Source organism: Diabrotica virgifera, chromosome 6 (genome assembly GCF_917563875.1).
Source record: "Diabrotica virgifera virgifera chromosome 6, PGI_DIABVI_V3a".
NCBI classification, from domain to species: domain Eukaryota; kingdom Metazoa; phylum Arthropoda; class Insecta; order Coleoptera; family Chrysomelidae; genus Diabrotica; species Diabrotica virgifera.
In genome coordinates, this window is record NC_065448.1 from 151,413,139 (window position 1) to 151,428,017 (window position 14,879).

The window sequence follows — 14,879 nt, forward strand, 5'->3', positions numbered from 1 at the left end:
ATTCCAAACAAAATCTTTAAAAAACATATTAGATAGGTTTCCAGTTCTAAATAACTTTGTCAATGCTCAATCTTTGGATAACAGTGGAGAAAACATGCACTCTTAGATTTTGATAGTTTAGACATTAATTCCAATACCGAGTGTGATATATACTGGTCTCAGATTTTTAAATTAAAAAATGAAGCCAACATATCTTTGTTTCCAAATTTAAAGACAGTATTTTCATTGTTATTCGTTCTACAATTTTCAAACGCTACGGTAGAAAGGCTTTTTAGTAATGTATTCAATATAAAAACAGATAAGAGAAATCTTTTAGATACATCTACAATTAGGGCTTTATTGGGATTAGAGATGGTATCGGTAATACTGGCTGTGTAAAATTTACACCTTAAAAAAACGATGTAACATATGGCAAAATAATAAATGAGAATTTTGTCCTTTATTAAATTATGTTTTTTCTGTGACTTGGATTACGTACCTACATGTTTAGGTTTTTAATGTTTTAATGTCCTACTGGCATATTATTTGATAAATAATGAAATGATTTAAAAGTCAGTTAAATATGATATATTTCTCTAGGGCGATATTTTTCAAATTAACACCCTAGTAGTTAGTAACAACCAAAAAAAGTTTTTCATAAAGTGGGGGACTTATTATTTTTTTATTTAATTTTCCATTTCCAACAATCGTTTTTTCCGATTATAGTGCTATCTGACAACTCTGCCATGTAAGGTCATACCTACAAATTTTCCAACCAATATGGTTGATGTCATGTCATGCCAGGGGTTAATCTGGAAATATTTTTAACATCATTTAAAATCGCATAATATAATGTAACCTCAACTGTTTAAAAACAACTCAAGGATTTTTACCCGTATATTTTGGTTGGGTTGCTGAAAACATAATTGATTACAATTATGAGATTAATTGATTAATTAATCAATTATGTTAATAATTGTTACGTTAACTGATAATTAATAATTAATTAATCAATCAATTATGTTAATTATCATAATGATAAATTGATTAAAATCAACTGATTAGCGTACGAACAACGGATTTTGTTATTTGATGGCTGTTAAGGGGACTAGAAGAATAACATTGGCAACATTGATTTTAATAACAGAATAATTTTTGACCTAGCGTACCTTTTCGTGACAAATCGGATATTTTTCGAGCGATCATCGGATAATCTAGAGAAATGCGATTGGCAACACTGGGTCTGTAGTTAATCACGTCTTCTTTATTTCTTTTTTTAAACAGAGGTTTGATTGTGCCTATTTTCAGACATTCTGGAAAGCAACCATCTTGCATTAATGAGACAAGTTATGAGATTAAAACATGCATTAATGAGAAAAGTTAAAGGAGTAATAATTTCTTCCTTAATTTGTTTGATGGTTTCTGTCTCGATCTCATCCCAGCCAGGAGATATTTTGTTTTTTAAAGATTGTATTGCATTTACCACTTCTTTTTGGTCAACGAGATACAAGTACATGCTGCTTTCTATCCTATCTATTTCCTCAATGTGGTCATTACAAACGGGTATTTTTTGTGCATATTTTTGTCCTAATGTGCTGTAATGTGTATTAAATCCATTTGCAATTTCTTTTCTGTCTGTTATTATTTCTCCTGTTTTGGTTTTAATCGATTAAATTTTTGTATTTCCTTTTATTTTTTCGCACAATAAATTTATTACATTCCAAAGTGATGAGGAAGAGGTTTTATTTTTTTCAATTCGTTGTTTTGTATAATTTCTTTTTGCAGTTTTAGCTAAAATAGGGGAGTGGAATTAGAACGAAACGATACAATGTTTCGGAAAAAATCAAACAAGGTTATATTTTTCTAAAACTTTTTTTGTTAGTTTATAAATATGTTAAAGTAAAAAGTTCTACTCACAAATTTTGCCGCTAATTGTTTATTAATTGTTTAAACAATAACAATTATTTTGTATAAATAATGTTAAGAATATGGGTGAATTCAACATTTTATTTTGATAAAAAATGTTTTTATTTTAGTTTTGATTATGCTGAACCCGAATCTGACATTACAATTTGCAAATTCAAAATGGCGGATTCAAAGTGGCGGATTTTTCCTAAAAATCCTTAAAAAGTAGTTGTAAAATCCGAATTTTTTTTATAAAACGTGTTTGTTTACATATATGGGGATATTTTTGAGAGGTTGCTAAACCTGAATCAAATTTTGATAATTTAAATTATAAAATGGCAGATCCAAAATGGCGGATAACTTAAAAAATAGTTGTAAAATCATAATTTCTTTACAAAATCTATTTATTTCTACATATTATATTTATTTTTGAGAGCTTTGATAAACCTAACTTAAATGTTAACATTATAAACTATAAAATGGCGGATCAAAAATGTGGATTTTCTAAAAATAACATAAAAAAGAACATTTTTCTAAAACATTTATTGTCTTTATTTTAAACAGGTTGTTGAATCTGAATAAAAGATTAAAAATTTAAATTTAAAAATGGCGGATCCAAAATGGCGGATATTTAAATGAAAAACAAGTAGAATCCAATCAAACAAATATGGAATTTCATTCTTAAAAAAATAAGATAAACAAATAATTTTCACAATTATATTACAAATTTTCGATTAGAAGGATATAATTACATATTAAAACATAGTTTTTAATTCCAAACAACTTTTTTTTATAAAAATTTTCGATATTGTGAAATATAAAGGTACTTTACTCTTGAAATTCATATTTTTTGACATACCTCGTACAAAATTAACAAAATTTGATATTTGATGGTTGCATCTTATGTTATATACGATGCAGTGTATTTTATAAAGAATAACTTTTTTCGTAAAACTGATATTAAAAAAGTTATCAATACGTTCCAAGTTTCGCAGACATACTGTATAAGAGCTAAAAAAAAATTTTTTTATTGAACATTTATTATTGTTGAAGCTTATTAATAAATGTATTTTAGGTAAGTTTTACAGAAAAAAGTTTTGATCACTCTGTATATACATTTTTTCAGCTGGTAATTTTCGGATTTTGTATTACATTTTTGTTATCTTTCTAAGTTTTCTCAAAAAGAAATTGTTTATTTCATTTTTAAACTAAAATAATTCAGTGCTTTTTAAAAATTACATCCCAAGCTTTAAAAAAATAGCAAAAAAATTGTATTAGATTTATTCAAACTTGAGTAATAAATACCGTCTTAAAATGGTGGGAATTCTGTAAAACTACGAAGTTTTCAAAAATTACATTTTTTGAGACATCGCATTATTTGAATTAAATTTTTGAGATTTTTTTTAAATGAAACATCGTTTAGTAAGTTGATTGAGAGGTAAGTTGTGCAAATTTGAGAGTTTCATAAATAAAATTGTATTAGTTACACATTTTTAAATCATTTTAAACAAAATTCATGTAAGGCTCATTTTCCGCCCACACCGTACTTATGTCCATACATTTTATTTCTTTTTATTACAACCATAAGATAGCTTATTTCATCTTCTTTCATGTCCAATTTGTAAAATTTCTTTTGATGTATTAGTTAAAGAATTACCTTTAAAAAACTCAACCGTGCACTTCTTCCAACGCTAGTTTACAGTGCGCCAATGTGTGTGAGAAGGGTGACTTTAGCGTTATAAATAAAAAATTACAGAAGCTAGAGATTTAATTTTAGAAAAATCTTTATATAAGGTTTTTTTTGTAAAATTTTCTGAATTTTTCAATGGCCAAGTCAGTTTTTTTCTAAAAATTATATTTTCGAAGTTATTTAAAAAAACATCTAACTTCGCTGTTCATTTGTTTAATAAAAAATGAAGCACCCACTTCTCGAGTAGAACTTTTTGATATGTTGTTTATTAAACATTTCTTAATGAAATTACAAAAAGTTTTATCTTGTTTGATTTTTTCCGAAGTGAAAATCTAAATGCACTCCCCTAAAAGTCTTAATTTATTTTTATAGTCTGTATATCGTTGTTTTTTTAAGTTATCTGAGGGATCTTGGATTAGCTGATCATACAATCTATGTTTTTCATGTACAATGGGTGAAAACAATATTAGAATCACTGAAAAATAAAAAAATCTTCAGCGCAAATAAGTCCCTGTAATAAAACAAAGTATTAAACTGAAATTTAAACTATAATTAAAAATTTTATTGCTGTGGTTAGCGTGAAAACTAGATAATACACGTATTCCAAAATTAGCTAAATACGCCGCTGTTCCGTGTCTTTGATTCGATATCAGGAGCAAGTCTACTGCGCCGCATGCGCTTAACCACAACAACTGAGCATGCCAGTGGAATACAAGATAGGCGGGAGGCAGTGTTACATTTGAAATTAAAATTAAATATCCACAACAAACATATCGCAATTGCACGGTCCATTCTCAAAACAGATCTGCAGTGAGATACACGGTTGATTTTAATTGAATTTGTTAATTCGTGTTTGTGAGTGTGAAAACGATGTTTGCAAATATTTTAGGTTGTCAGGTTTGTAAACTAACGTTTTATTGATAATACCTTATCTTTTACAAAATTGTTATATAATGTTAATATTGATATAACATACTTATATTATTATGTATTTAATTGTGGAGTAGTATGATAGTTTAAATTTGATAAACAAGAAAATACACAACATTTATAGATATAGGCTGCTTCCGCAGCATGAACGTGGTCTTATTTTTCTATTTTCTCGGTTTGTCTTGGTCTTTTAATTCTTTATTTTACTGTATTAAAAATCGTTAATGCTATTCGTTTATTTCATATTGACTATGACTATTTCATAAGTTCTTCATGTACCTAGTTCATCCGTTGAAGACTCGTTATTACTCCTTACTCCTTGTAGACTCTATAAAGTACATATATTTTTTCCAAATCTCTATTTTCCTTCTGATTTTTTTTTGTTCATGATCCACGTTTTGCAACTATTTAGCAAGCAATGTTGGTCATAATATTTTCTTCTTCTTCTTCTTCTTCTTATAGCCATTCACTTCCATATCTGAACATAAGCCTCTTCAAGTCTTCCTTTCCATTGTTTTTTATTGTACGCTTTTTGTAGCCAATGTTTCCCGGCAGTCCGTTTCGGATCATCTGTCCATGTCATAGGAGGCCTGCCTCTGGCTCTTTTGTGTTTTATGGTCTCCAGGTTAGAATTGTTCTGTGCCATTTGCTTAGATCGCTCCTAGCTACATGTCCAGCGTATTCCCAGTCCAATTTTAATAATTTGATAATATTTTAGTGCATAGATATTCTTTTATTTTTTTTTAAAACTTCATGATAATTTCTTCGACATTACAGTACTATTTCAGTATTCTGCAATTCTGTCGACTTTCATCAATCTGTAATCACTTTGCAAATTGTTTAATTTTGTTAGTAAAGTATTGCACTCAGATTTTTTTGTTTTTATCCATATCCATATATTCTTTTCGTCACGATATAAGAAATCTGACCTGACGCTGGTGGGATGTCCCTACCGATTTAGTATCATAATAAATAGTTGACGTTACTAATCCCTCAATTGTCTTTGCGACGGGTGGCAATAGTTTTGGAACAGCTACTAGGGCCGTACTTTATATTATTTACAGAACTGACTCGTTAGCTATCAATGCAAATAAATTATTAAAATTAAAATTTCTAGACAATGTATTAAAAATTTTGTTTACTGTAGACGAATTCGCTTAGTCATCTGAAATTAACTTGCTTGGAATCAATTGCAAACGATCACAAACAATTTTTATGTCCAATGCGCTCATTACGTGAATTTTATGGAGTTAGATTATAATGTGTTTTATATCGTTTTCACTTTAAACAAAATGGACTTCCAATAATGCAGCTTTCTATCTTTAAATAAAAAAATTAAAGAATCATTAGAGAGAGCATTAGTTAAAGATAAGATATACCTCTAATTATTATTCTATAGCTTTACACATAATTCTCGTGCTTATAGGTATTTAGGTAAAATTAAGTATCATTTATTTATCCAGAAAACATACATTATGGAACATTATGAAAGGGGGGCAAACATAATATTTAAGTTTGACATTTGCACATTCAGGCAGTTATTTTCTTGCATTTAGATAGAAGGTTAGATCGCGAGTATTCAAGTAAAATGTCTGAAGTAGGTGAAGCTAGTGCTAAGTGTAAAACACGTGTACATTTATCTGATGATGCCAAAGAAATTATTAGGAATGTTTATCAAACTGTGAAAGAAGATAATCCAAATCCAGAAGACGGTAAATTCCTCATCAAGACAACATCTCGACTGACAAGGATGCCATAAACAACAGTGTGGAAAATTGTTACGAATAGAATTCAACCTCGTAAAAAGCGGAGTGACTTTTCTACACATAAAGCGGTAAATGAAAAAGATGCTGAGGTAATTAGAAGAGTAATTTACAATTTCTATTCAAAGAACCTAGTTCCAACGCTTAGTGTAATCTACGATCAACTTGTTAAAGACTATTCCATTACGTATTCGCCTTCAACTTTATCAAGATTTTTGAATCACATTGGTTTTCGATACAAGAAAATTAATAAGCGATTATCAATAATGGATTCTCCTCGTCTAATTAAATGGAGAAATGAATACTTGGATGCTATATCTAAATTTAGAGATGAAGGAAGACCGATATTTTATCTAGATGAAACATGGTTCGATACCCACGACACTGCTCAAAAAGGTTGGACAGACGATTCTATTAAATGTGCACCCAATTATCCAATTAATAGAGGTCATCGAATACTTATTCTGAACATTGGATCCAAAAATGGCTGGCTTGGAGGGGAAACTTTTTTACTATCGGCAAAAAACATTAAAGATTCAAAGCTGGACTACTATGAAAATATGACGAGTAGCTTGTTTAAGGAATGGTTTGAAAAGAAGGTGTTGCCAAATTTGCCTCCAAAAAGTGTAATTGTAATGGATAACGCAACGTATCACAGCGAGCAAATTATAAAAATCCCCGGTGTAGGTTCGACAAAAAAACAGATATCTGATTTTTTGTATGACAATGATTTGTACTTTGAAGAAACATATACAAAAAAAGAAATGTTGGAAGTTCTTCACACAAAAGTGTTTGAGAAACAATTTGTTATAGACGAATTAGCCAAACGTGATGGTCATAATTTATTGCGATTACCTCCTTACTACTGTGTCTTCAACCCCATTGAATTAATCTGGAGCCAACTTAAGGAAAGTTTACGGCGAAACAACTGCTGTCCCAAATTAAGTAGCGAATCGGTCACATGTTGTAGAAGAAATAAAAATGATTTCCCCAACACTGTGGCAAAATTGTGTTTCACATGTTATAAAAACGGAAGATCATTACAGAACATTAACCTCACATATTAAACCAATAATTATAACATTAGATAACGATTCTAGTGAAGAAGATGACAGCGATAGTGACATAGAGTTGTAATTTGTATTTATTTTTTTCCGTCTAAACTTCAAATTTTATTTTTCTATGTTATTTTCTATGTTATTTTTTATTATGTTATCTTTTTAATTCTGATTTTTGCTACCACTTTTTTAATTTTTTATTGTTATCATTAATTTCCTTTCTTTCATTTTTCATTTTTTAAATTTCTTCAATTTGTTCATTTCTCTTATTTCATTGTACATAATAATATACCTATAACTACATAGATATAAATACGTAATAAATAATATAATGATATGATATTTAAATTTATATTTATTATTCCAACCCCATTAAAATATTATATCTACTTGAAGACTTGAATTTTTTTGTTAAGGGAATGGGTCTGAACTTTCGGCTTTAAGCCGTTATGTTATTACCGAGGGCCGAAAGTCCCTGAAAACTTCTATAATGTTTATTTTAATTAGTTACAGGGGTGAAAAACTAAGAGAAAATTTAGTGTGATTTTTAATTTCAAATATCTCATTCAAAAGAAATTTTAATTCATTCCAAGGGACTTTCGGCCGTCGGTAATAAAGTAATTTTTCATTCTACGTTTAAATTTTTCAAAAATACTTACATATTAGTTTTCTCAGGATTCGAAAAAAATGATTACATTTAAAACACATTGAAAATTTTGACAGGCGTCAAAATTTTGCATTTGTTCCTTTCCCCTTAATTTTAGCGAATCCGCTCCTGGAGGGTTTGTTGTTTGTTATTATGATTCTAAATCGGTAGGGACATCCCACCAGCGCCAGGCCAAATTTCTTATATCTTGACGCAAAGAATACCTATGCGGGTTCATCTTCCCTAATTGCATTCCTCCATAAGTTTCTAGCTTGTTTCATACTCGCACTATTAACCAGCAGTTCAGGAATTCTTCGTATTGGGTGCTTAATGCCTCGACATTGAACATGACCAAACTTTCTTAACCTATGTTCTTCATTTTGGCATCAGTTGGTGCCACCCCTAGACTTCATCGAATATACACATTCTTAATTTTATCCTTTTTGGTCACTACACTCATCCATCTAAGCATTCTCATTTCCGTCACCTGCATCTGTTGTTCCTCTTTTTTTTTAATTGGCCAACCTTCAGTTCCATCTTCTTTTTCTTTACGTGCCATCTCTGCGACGAAGGTTGTCAATCATCATTGCTATTCTAACTTTTGACACTACTGCCCGAAAGAGTCCAGTTGTGCTGCATCCAACCCATTCTCTGAGGTTTCTCAGCCAGGACATTTTTCTTCTACCTGTATGCTGCGCCTTCCTTGAATCTTTCCCTGCGTTATTAATTTTAGGAGTTCATATCTGCCACCACGTGTTATAAAACCCAAATATTGTAGTTTTCTTATTTTTTTTTTGTCACACAACATACCACTCGCTTTCTGCCACTTCCTCCATCCAACCCTAATTCTACTGCATGATCTCGATCTAAACTGACCGGCACGAAAAACGGGCACCCCACAAAATGGGTCATTTTTGATGTTTCGAAATTCCTAAACCTGTTGTCCGATTTAAGTGATTTTTTTAACATGTTATACATAGCCTTATTCTTTAACAGTATCGCTGAAATAATATTGTTGCTAGACAGGTAAACTGTGTTTTCTTGCTCAAAGTTAACCACACCCTGTGGAATATTCTAGCACAGGGGTCACCAATTGGCGGACCGCGGTCCGCATCCGGACCGTAGGCTAGTTGTGTGCGGACCGCCATTCAATTCAGAATATAGTGTTTGACAGTTTTGAAAATGTTTGGCCATGAAATTGTGTATATGTTTGGCTCAACTTATGTGGCGAAGCCGCGTTTTTAAGAATGAACTTTATTAAAAACGTTGTTCTGAAGCTATTTCCTTGTGGCATTTCTATGATTAACTATTTATATGGGAAATAAGCCACAATTAAAATGAAAAAAATAACTTTATCAAAAAAAAATAACTTTGGGCGTCGAAACGTTGATAAAGTTATTTTTTTCATTTTAATTGTGGCTTATTCCTTATTAAAAACGTTGCAGATCTCAGCTAACAGATGAATATCTCCACTCCCTAATGAGAATCAGTTGCACTAAACTCACTCCAAGCTTCAGACAGGTTGTACATAATAAAAAATGTAATTTTTCTTACTCTTACTAATGTCTTAGGCACTTGACAACCTCAAAAATAATAATAATTTACACATGAATTTTCAAGCTTCGAAAATATTTATTTTCGCATGTTTTAGATTTTAAATCGTTTAAAACTCGAAATCTATCAACTTTTGAGAAAAATGACAGAAAAAATCAAATGAAATGAAAATGACGGAAAATCTTCTTTGTGTAAGATGACCCAAAAATGCTAAAACACATTTTCGGGGGCAAAAAGGGTAATGTTTTGAATTTGTAAAAAAGTTGTTAAACAATTTCTGCTGAAAAATTTCGCCCGGCATCCTTCTGATTTGATAGGGGATATTTTTTAACAAGAATCCGCAAAGACCCTGAATTAGAATAACCAAACACAGGTAGCATTAAATCCGGACCCCGTATGTGTCATAGGTTTTCGAAACGGACCTGCAGGGAACATAATTGGTGACCCCTGTTCTAGCATTTAAAAATACTGAAATTAAAACCCTACTATACTATAGCCTTAAGTTTTCTTAACATTCGGTTTTTTTAATTCATTCGCTTATGTTGGATAATAAAAATGTTAGGTACTTTAACAACTAGCCATCTTCTTCATCAATATAGGATGTTTCTAAATAAGTTCGAAACTTTAACGGATAATTCTGCATGCAAAAATAATGACCGTTTGCTTTATAACCATATGTCCGCAAATGCTTTGTTTCCGAGATAGGGGAAGGCGGAAGTTAAATTTTTTCTTAGAAACTGACGATTTATTTTTTGCTCTAAAACCAGTTGAGATATGCAAATGAAATTTGGTAGGTTTTGAGAGGTAGTTATTGCGCATTTTTTGACATACAATTAAGAATTTTATAGTGGTAAATATAAAATTCTTAATTGTATGTCAAAAATGCGCAATAACTGCCTCTTAAAAGCTTTTAGACTTGCTTTTAGCTAACTTTTAGAGCAATAAATTAATCGTCAATTTGTAAAAAAAAATCAACATTATCCCGTATATTGGAAACGAAGCATATGCGGACATTTGTTTATAAAGCAACGGTCATTATTTTTTTACGCAGGATTATCTCTTAAAGTTTGTCGCACTTATTTAGAAACACCCTGTATTGATGAAGAACATGGCTAGTTGTTAAAGTACCTACCTTTGTTATTATTTAACATAGGCGAATGAATCAAAAAACAGAATGTTAAGAAAACCTAAGGCTATAGTCGAGTTTTAATTTTAGTATTTTATATAGATGCTAGACCTATAAATGATGCTAGAACTTTGAGAAAAAAACACAGTTTGATTGTTACACCCGGTATACAATGACAATTTACATGTCTAGCAACAATATTATTACAGCGATATTGTTAAAGAATAAGGCTATAATATATTAAAAAAATCTATAAAAATCTATAAAAAAAAGGCTATAATATATTATGGGGTGCCCGTTTTTCATGCCGGTCAGTATATTTCCTCATTACTCTATGGTACCTTCACAGTTACTTAAAACTATTACCTTTCACAGTCATTTCACCATCAGAAAATATCATATTGTTTGTAGTACCTACCTCCATCTTTAAATGAACATCCCAAATATTCTGTTTTTGTCCTACATACTAAGTTGTAAACTTGTTCCTCAATACATTTTCTGCACTGTTCTAGTTTTGTTCTAAATCTGTTCTGATCTAACAGTAATGAGAACAAAATAAGGTCTAAGGTGCAATCCTACTTTCACCTGAAATTTATCAATCTCTCCCACACCTTTCTGAGTGCTAATTTTTACTCTCTCAGGCATGCCTCTCACACTCTTTACACATTCACCTTTCATCATCCAAAGATATCCGTTTATTTGTAGATATCCACTCCATTTTTAAATGAACATACCAAATTCTACGATTTATCGTACTAAGTCTTGTAACATTAAAGGCCTGGATCCCGCGTACCAAAAAAAAAAAGAATGTGTGTGTACTTTGTACGCACGTAAGAAGTTATACTTCTATTATATAATTTCAAAGAAATAAATATACTTAACAGGTTATTTGTATTTTATTTAAATATTAAACTAACTTTCTTACCTACCACTTTTAAAAAAATTTTATTAAAACGATACAAAAAATTAAAAAAAAAACAATATGAATCATCCGGGATTTGAACCCAGGACCTCTCGATCTCCGGTCACACGCTCTCCCACTGAGCTATATTTCGTTTTGACAGGTTACAAGATTTCTCATACATACTGACAAATTTAATAGACCAAGTAAAGTATACAAAAATACTTTAAATATACTTACTATTATTATAAAATATCTTATTCCCGAGGAAGACAAATCCAAAGACACAAAAATTATATAAATAATACATTTACTAAAAACACTAATATATCCTTTTAATGACTTATTTGCGCTGACAGCGCTGATACATACATATCTTGAAAGATTAGTAACGAACTACATACTGTCTGTGTGCGCATGCACCCGTTATTATAAAATTTCACTCTCGATCGTAAAGAAGTATAACTTCAAAAAGGAAATTTGTTAATAGCTTAACGGAGTCTAGTCGGACAAACTTTGATGTACGGGAACACTGGAACAGGGGAAGTTTTAATTGTGGAACAGGTTAAAAATTTGGAACGTCAGACTACGAAAACGTCCCATGTATTTTGTCGGACAGAACTTCAAATTGATTTGTTACCCTTTCATTAAACTCTCATTCAAAAATCAGACTGCTATCTATCACCTGTCATAATTCCTGTCATTTGACATTCCTACGTGTCGAGCTTATTAACATGCCCAGTTCGTGATAAATACCAGTCTGATTTTTGCATGAGAGTTTAATGAAAGGGTAACAAATCAATTGGAAGTTCTGTCCGACAAAATACATGGGACGTATTCGTAATCTGACGTTCCAAATTTTTAAACTGTTGCACAATTAAAACTTCCCCTATTAATCAACTTTTTTGAAGTTATACTCCTTTACGATCGAGATTGAAATTTTATAATACCAGGCGCATGCGCACACAGACAGTATGCAGTTCGTTTCTAATCTTTCAAATGTATGTATCAGTGCTGTCAGCGCAAATAAGTCATTAAAAGGATATATTAGTGTTTTTAGTAAATGTATTATTTATTATAATTTTTGTGTCTTTGGATTTGTCTTTCTCGGGAATAAGATATTTTATAATAAGAGTAAGTATTTAAAGTATTTTTGTATATTTGACTTGGTCTATTAAATTTGTCAGTATGTATGAGAAATCTTGTAACCTGTCAAAGCGAAGGGAATATAGCTCCGTGGGAGAGCGTGTGACCGGAGATCGAGAGGTTCTGGGTTCAAATCCCTGACGATTCATATTCTTTTTTTTTTAATTTTTGGTATCATTTTAATAAAAATTTTTTAAAAGTGATAGGTAAGAAAGTTAGATTAATATTTAAATAAAATACAAATAACCTGTTAAGTATATTTATTTCTTTGAAATTATCTAATAGAAGTATAACTTCTTACGTGCGTACAAAGTACACACACATTCTTTTTTTGGTACGCGGGAACCAGGACTATTAACTTTTTTGTAAACTGGGTCGTTTTCCGTTAGGACTATCTGGCTTTTTCTTTCTAGGATTTCTTGCAATCAATTTTTTCCGTGTGATGAGCAGGACCATCTCCACAACCTACAATCCTGCTGAAGTGGCTAGGGTCTGTAGGGACTGTAGGGCCTTCCACGCTTAGCCGAGTAGCCCCAGTTTTGGGCTCGCCTTCATTCTTCTCATTCTGAAATAGGATTTACTGACTATTTGTTAGCTCTTCTGTACTTCTATATTAAGAAGTTTCTTGGTAGTCCACTTATCGGCATCAGTGAGTACCCCAAGATCTAGAGTCAGCCCTTTCACCCTTCTCCTTTCTTAACCGGGCTTGGGACCGGCCAAAGAGAAGTTAGTTTCTTCACAATTTTCTATAAAAAGCTGAAACTTATGACATTGAGTAATTTTATTGAAAAATCCTTTGTAAAAACTGCTTTAAGGGCTACATCATAACAAAACGTTTTCGATTTCCTTTCAAAATAATTATCATCAGTGTTAAAATGAACAGGTTGAATGCTAGCTGAGCCATCAAAGAAATACCAGGGTGAGAACCCTTTAAATGGTATATACCTAGTTGTTTTATAAAGGCATATTTGCTTGAAAGTCCATATGGCCAGTTGCCATCTGACTGTCGTAATGTAGAGACAAAAACAACTCACTGTACATCCCACATGATGGGTAGGTTCATACTTTACTTAAGGGCATATTTCCTTATAAATTATATCCATCATAATAAATTTCAAGCAGATATGCATTTATAACAAATGGCACAGAATAATTCTAACCTGGAGACCATACCAACACAAAAGACCCAGAGATGGACAGATGATCGGAAACGTACTGCCGGGAAAAATTGGCTACAAGTAAAGAACAATAAAAAAATTATGGAAAGGAAGACTTGAAGAGGCTTATGTTCAGATGTTGACGTGAATGACTATACGAAGAAGAAGAACAAAGATGCATTTGGAAAACAACTATATACCAGTTAAAGGGTTCTCACCCTGGTATTTCTTTGATGGCTCAGCTAGCATTCAACCTGTTTATTTTAACACTGATGATGATTTTGTAAGAAAATCGAAAACGTTCTGTTGTGATGTAGCCCTTAAAGGGATTTTAATAAAAGTTCTTATACCTTTTACAAAGGATTTTTCAATAAATTTTTGTGATTGGTAGTATACAGCCAGCTACAGGAAAAATTCTTTCTTTTCCTTGTTAATTTTTTATAACATTGGTCATTGCTGCTGTTTCCTGAAATTTTTAGATGTTTAGTTTATGTAACTTAGAATAGAATAGAAATATGCTTTATTGTAACTGAAAATTATACAATTTTATGGACAAAGCTTAACATAGAGTCACAAAAAAAATAACAATAACAAATACAATTTTCTGAAATTAGATAAATCGTCAATATAAAAAAAATATACAAGTTAAAAAAGTGAAGCAAAAAACAAAACCAATATATTGCAAAGTTAATATTAATTTCAAATTGAATATATACAACATATAATAAAATACAAACATAGGAACTAATAAGTTTAAGCTGCTGTATGTGACACCCAAATATAGATAAAAATATACTTTAGTTACTTGTACATTACTGTAATTTCTTAGTTAGTCATTAAGAAACTCTTCTACTGAATAATATTATGGTCTTTTAGATAGATGGGCTTTTGTCATTTTACGGAACTTGGGGAAAGATGTTGCAGATTTAAGTTGTAAAGGGAGATGGTTGTATAGTTTTTTTGCGGAATATAATATAGATTTCTTTACTAACTCAGAAGACGGGATCGGTAAATATACATCAAA

At 30.9% G+C, this 14,879-nt stretch overlaps 1 protein-coding gene across 1 annotated transcript in view; it reads left to right on the plus strand.

The window, feature by feature from the left end:
• Positions 1 to 4,278: 4,278 nt before the first annotated feature.
• Positions 4,279 to 14,879, plus strand: part of LOC114332567 (long-chain fatty acid transport protein 4) — a gene marked incomplete in the record, with an annotated part of 350,190 nt that continues 339,589 nt past the window's right edge. The window contains 1 exon segment of the mRNA XM_050654162.1: positions 4,279 to 4,471. Coding sequence (XP_050510119.1) covers positions 4,445 to 4,471 — 27 coding nt within the window.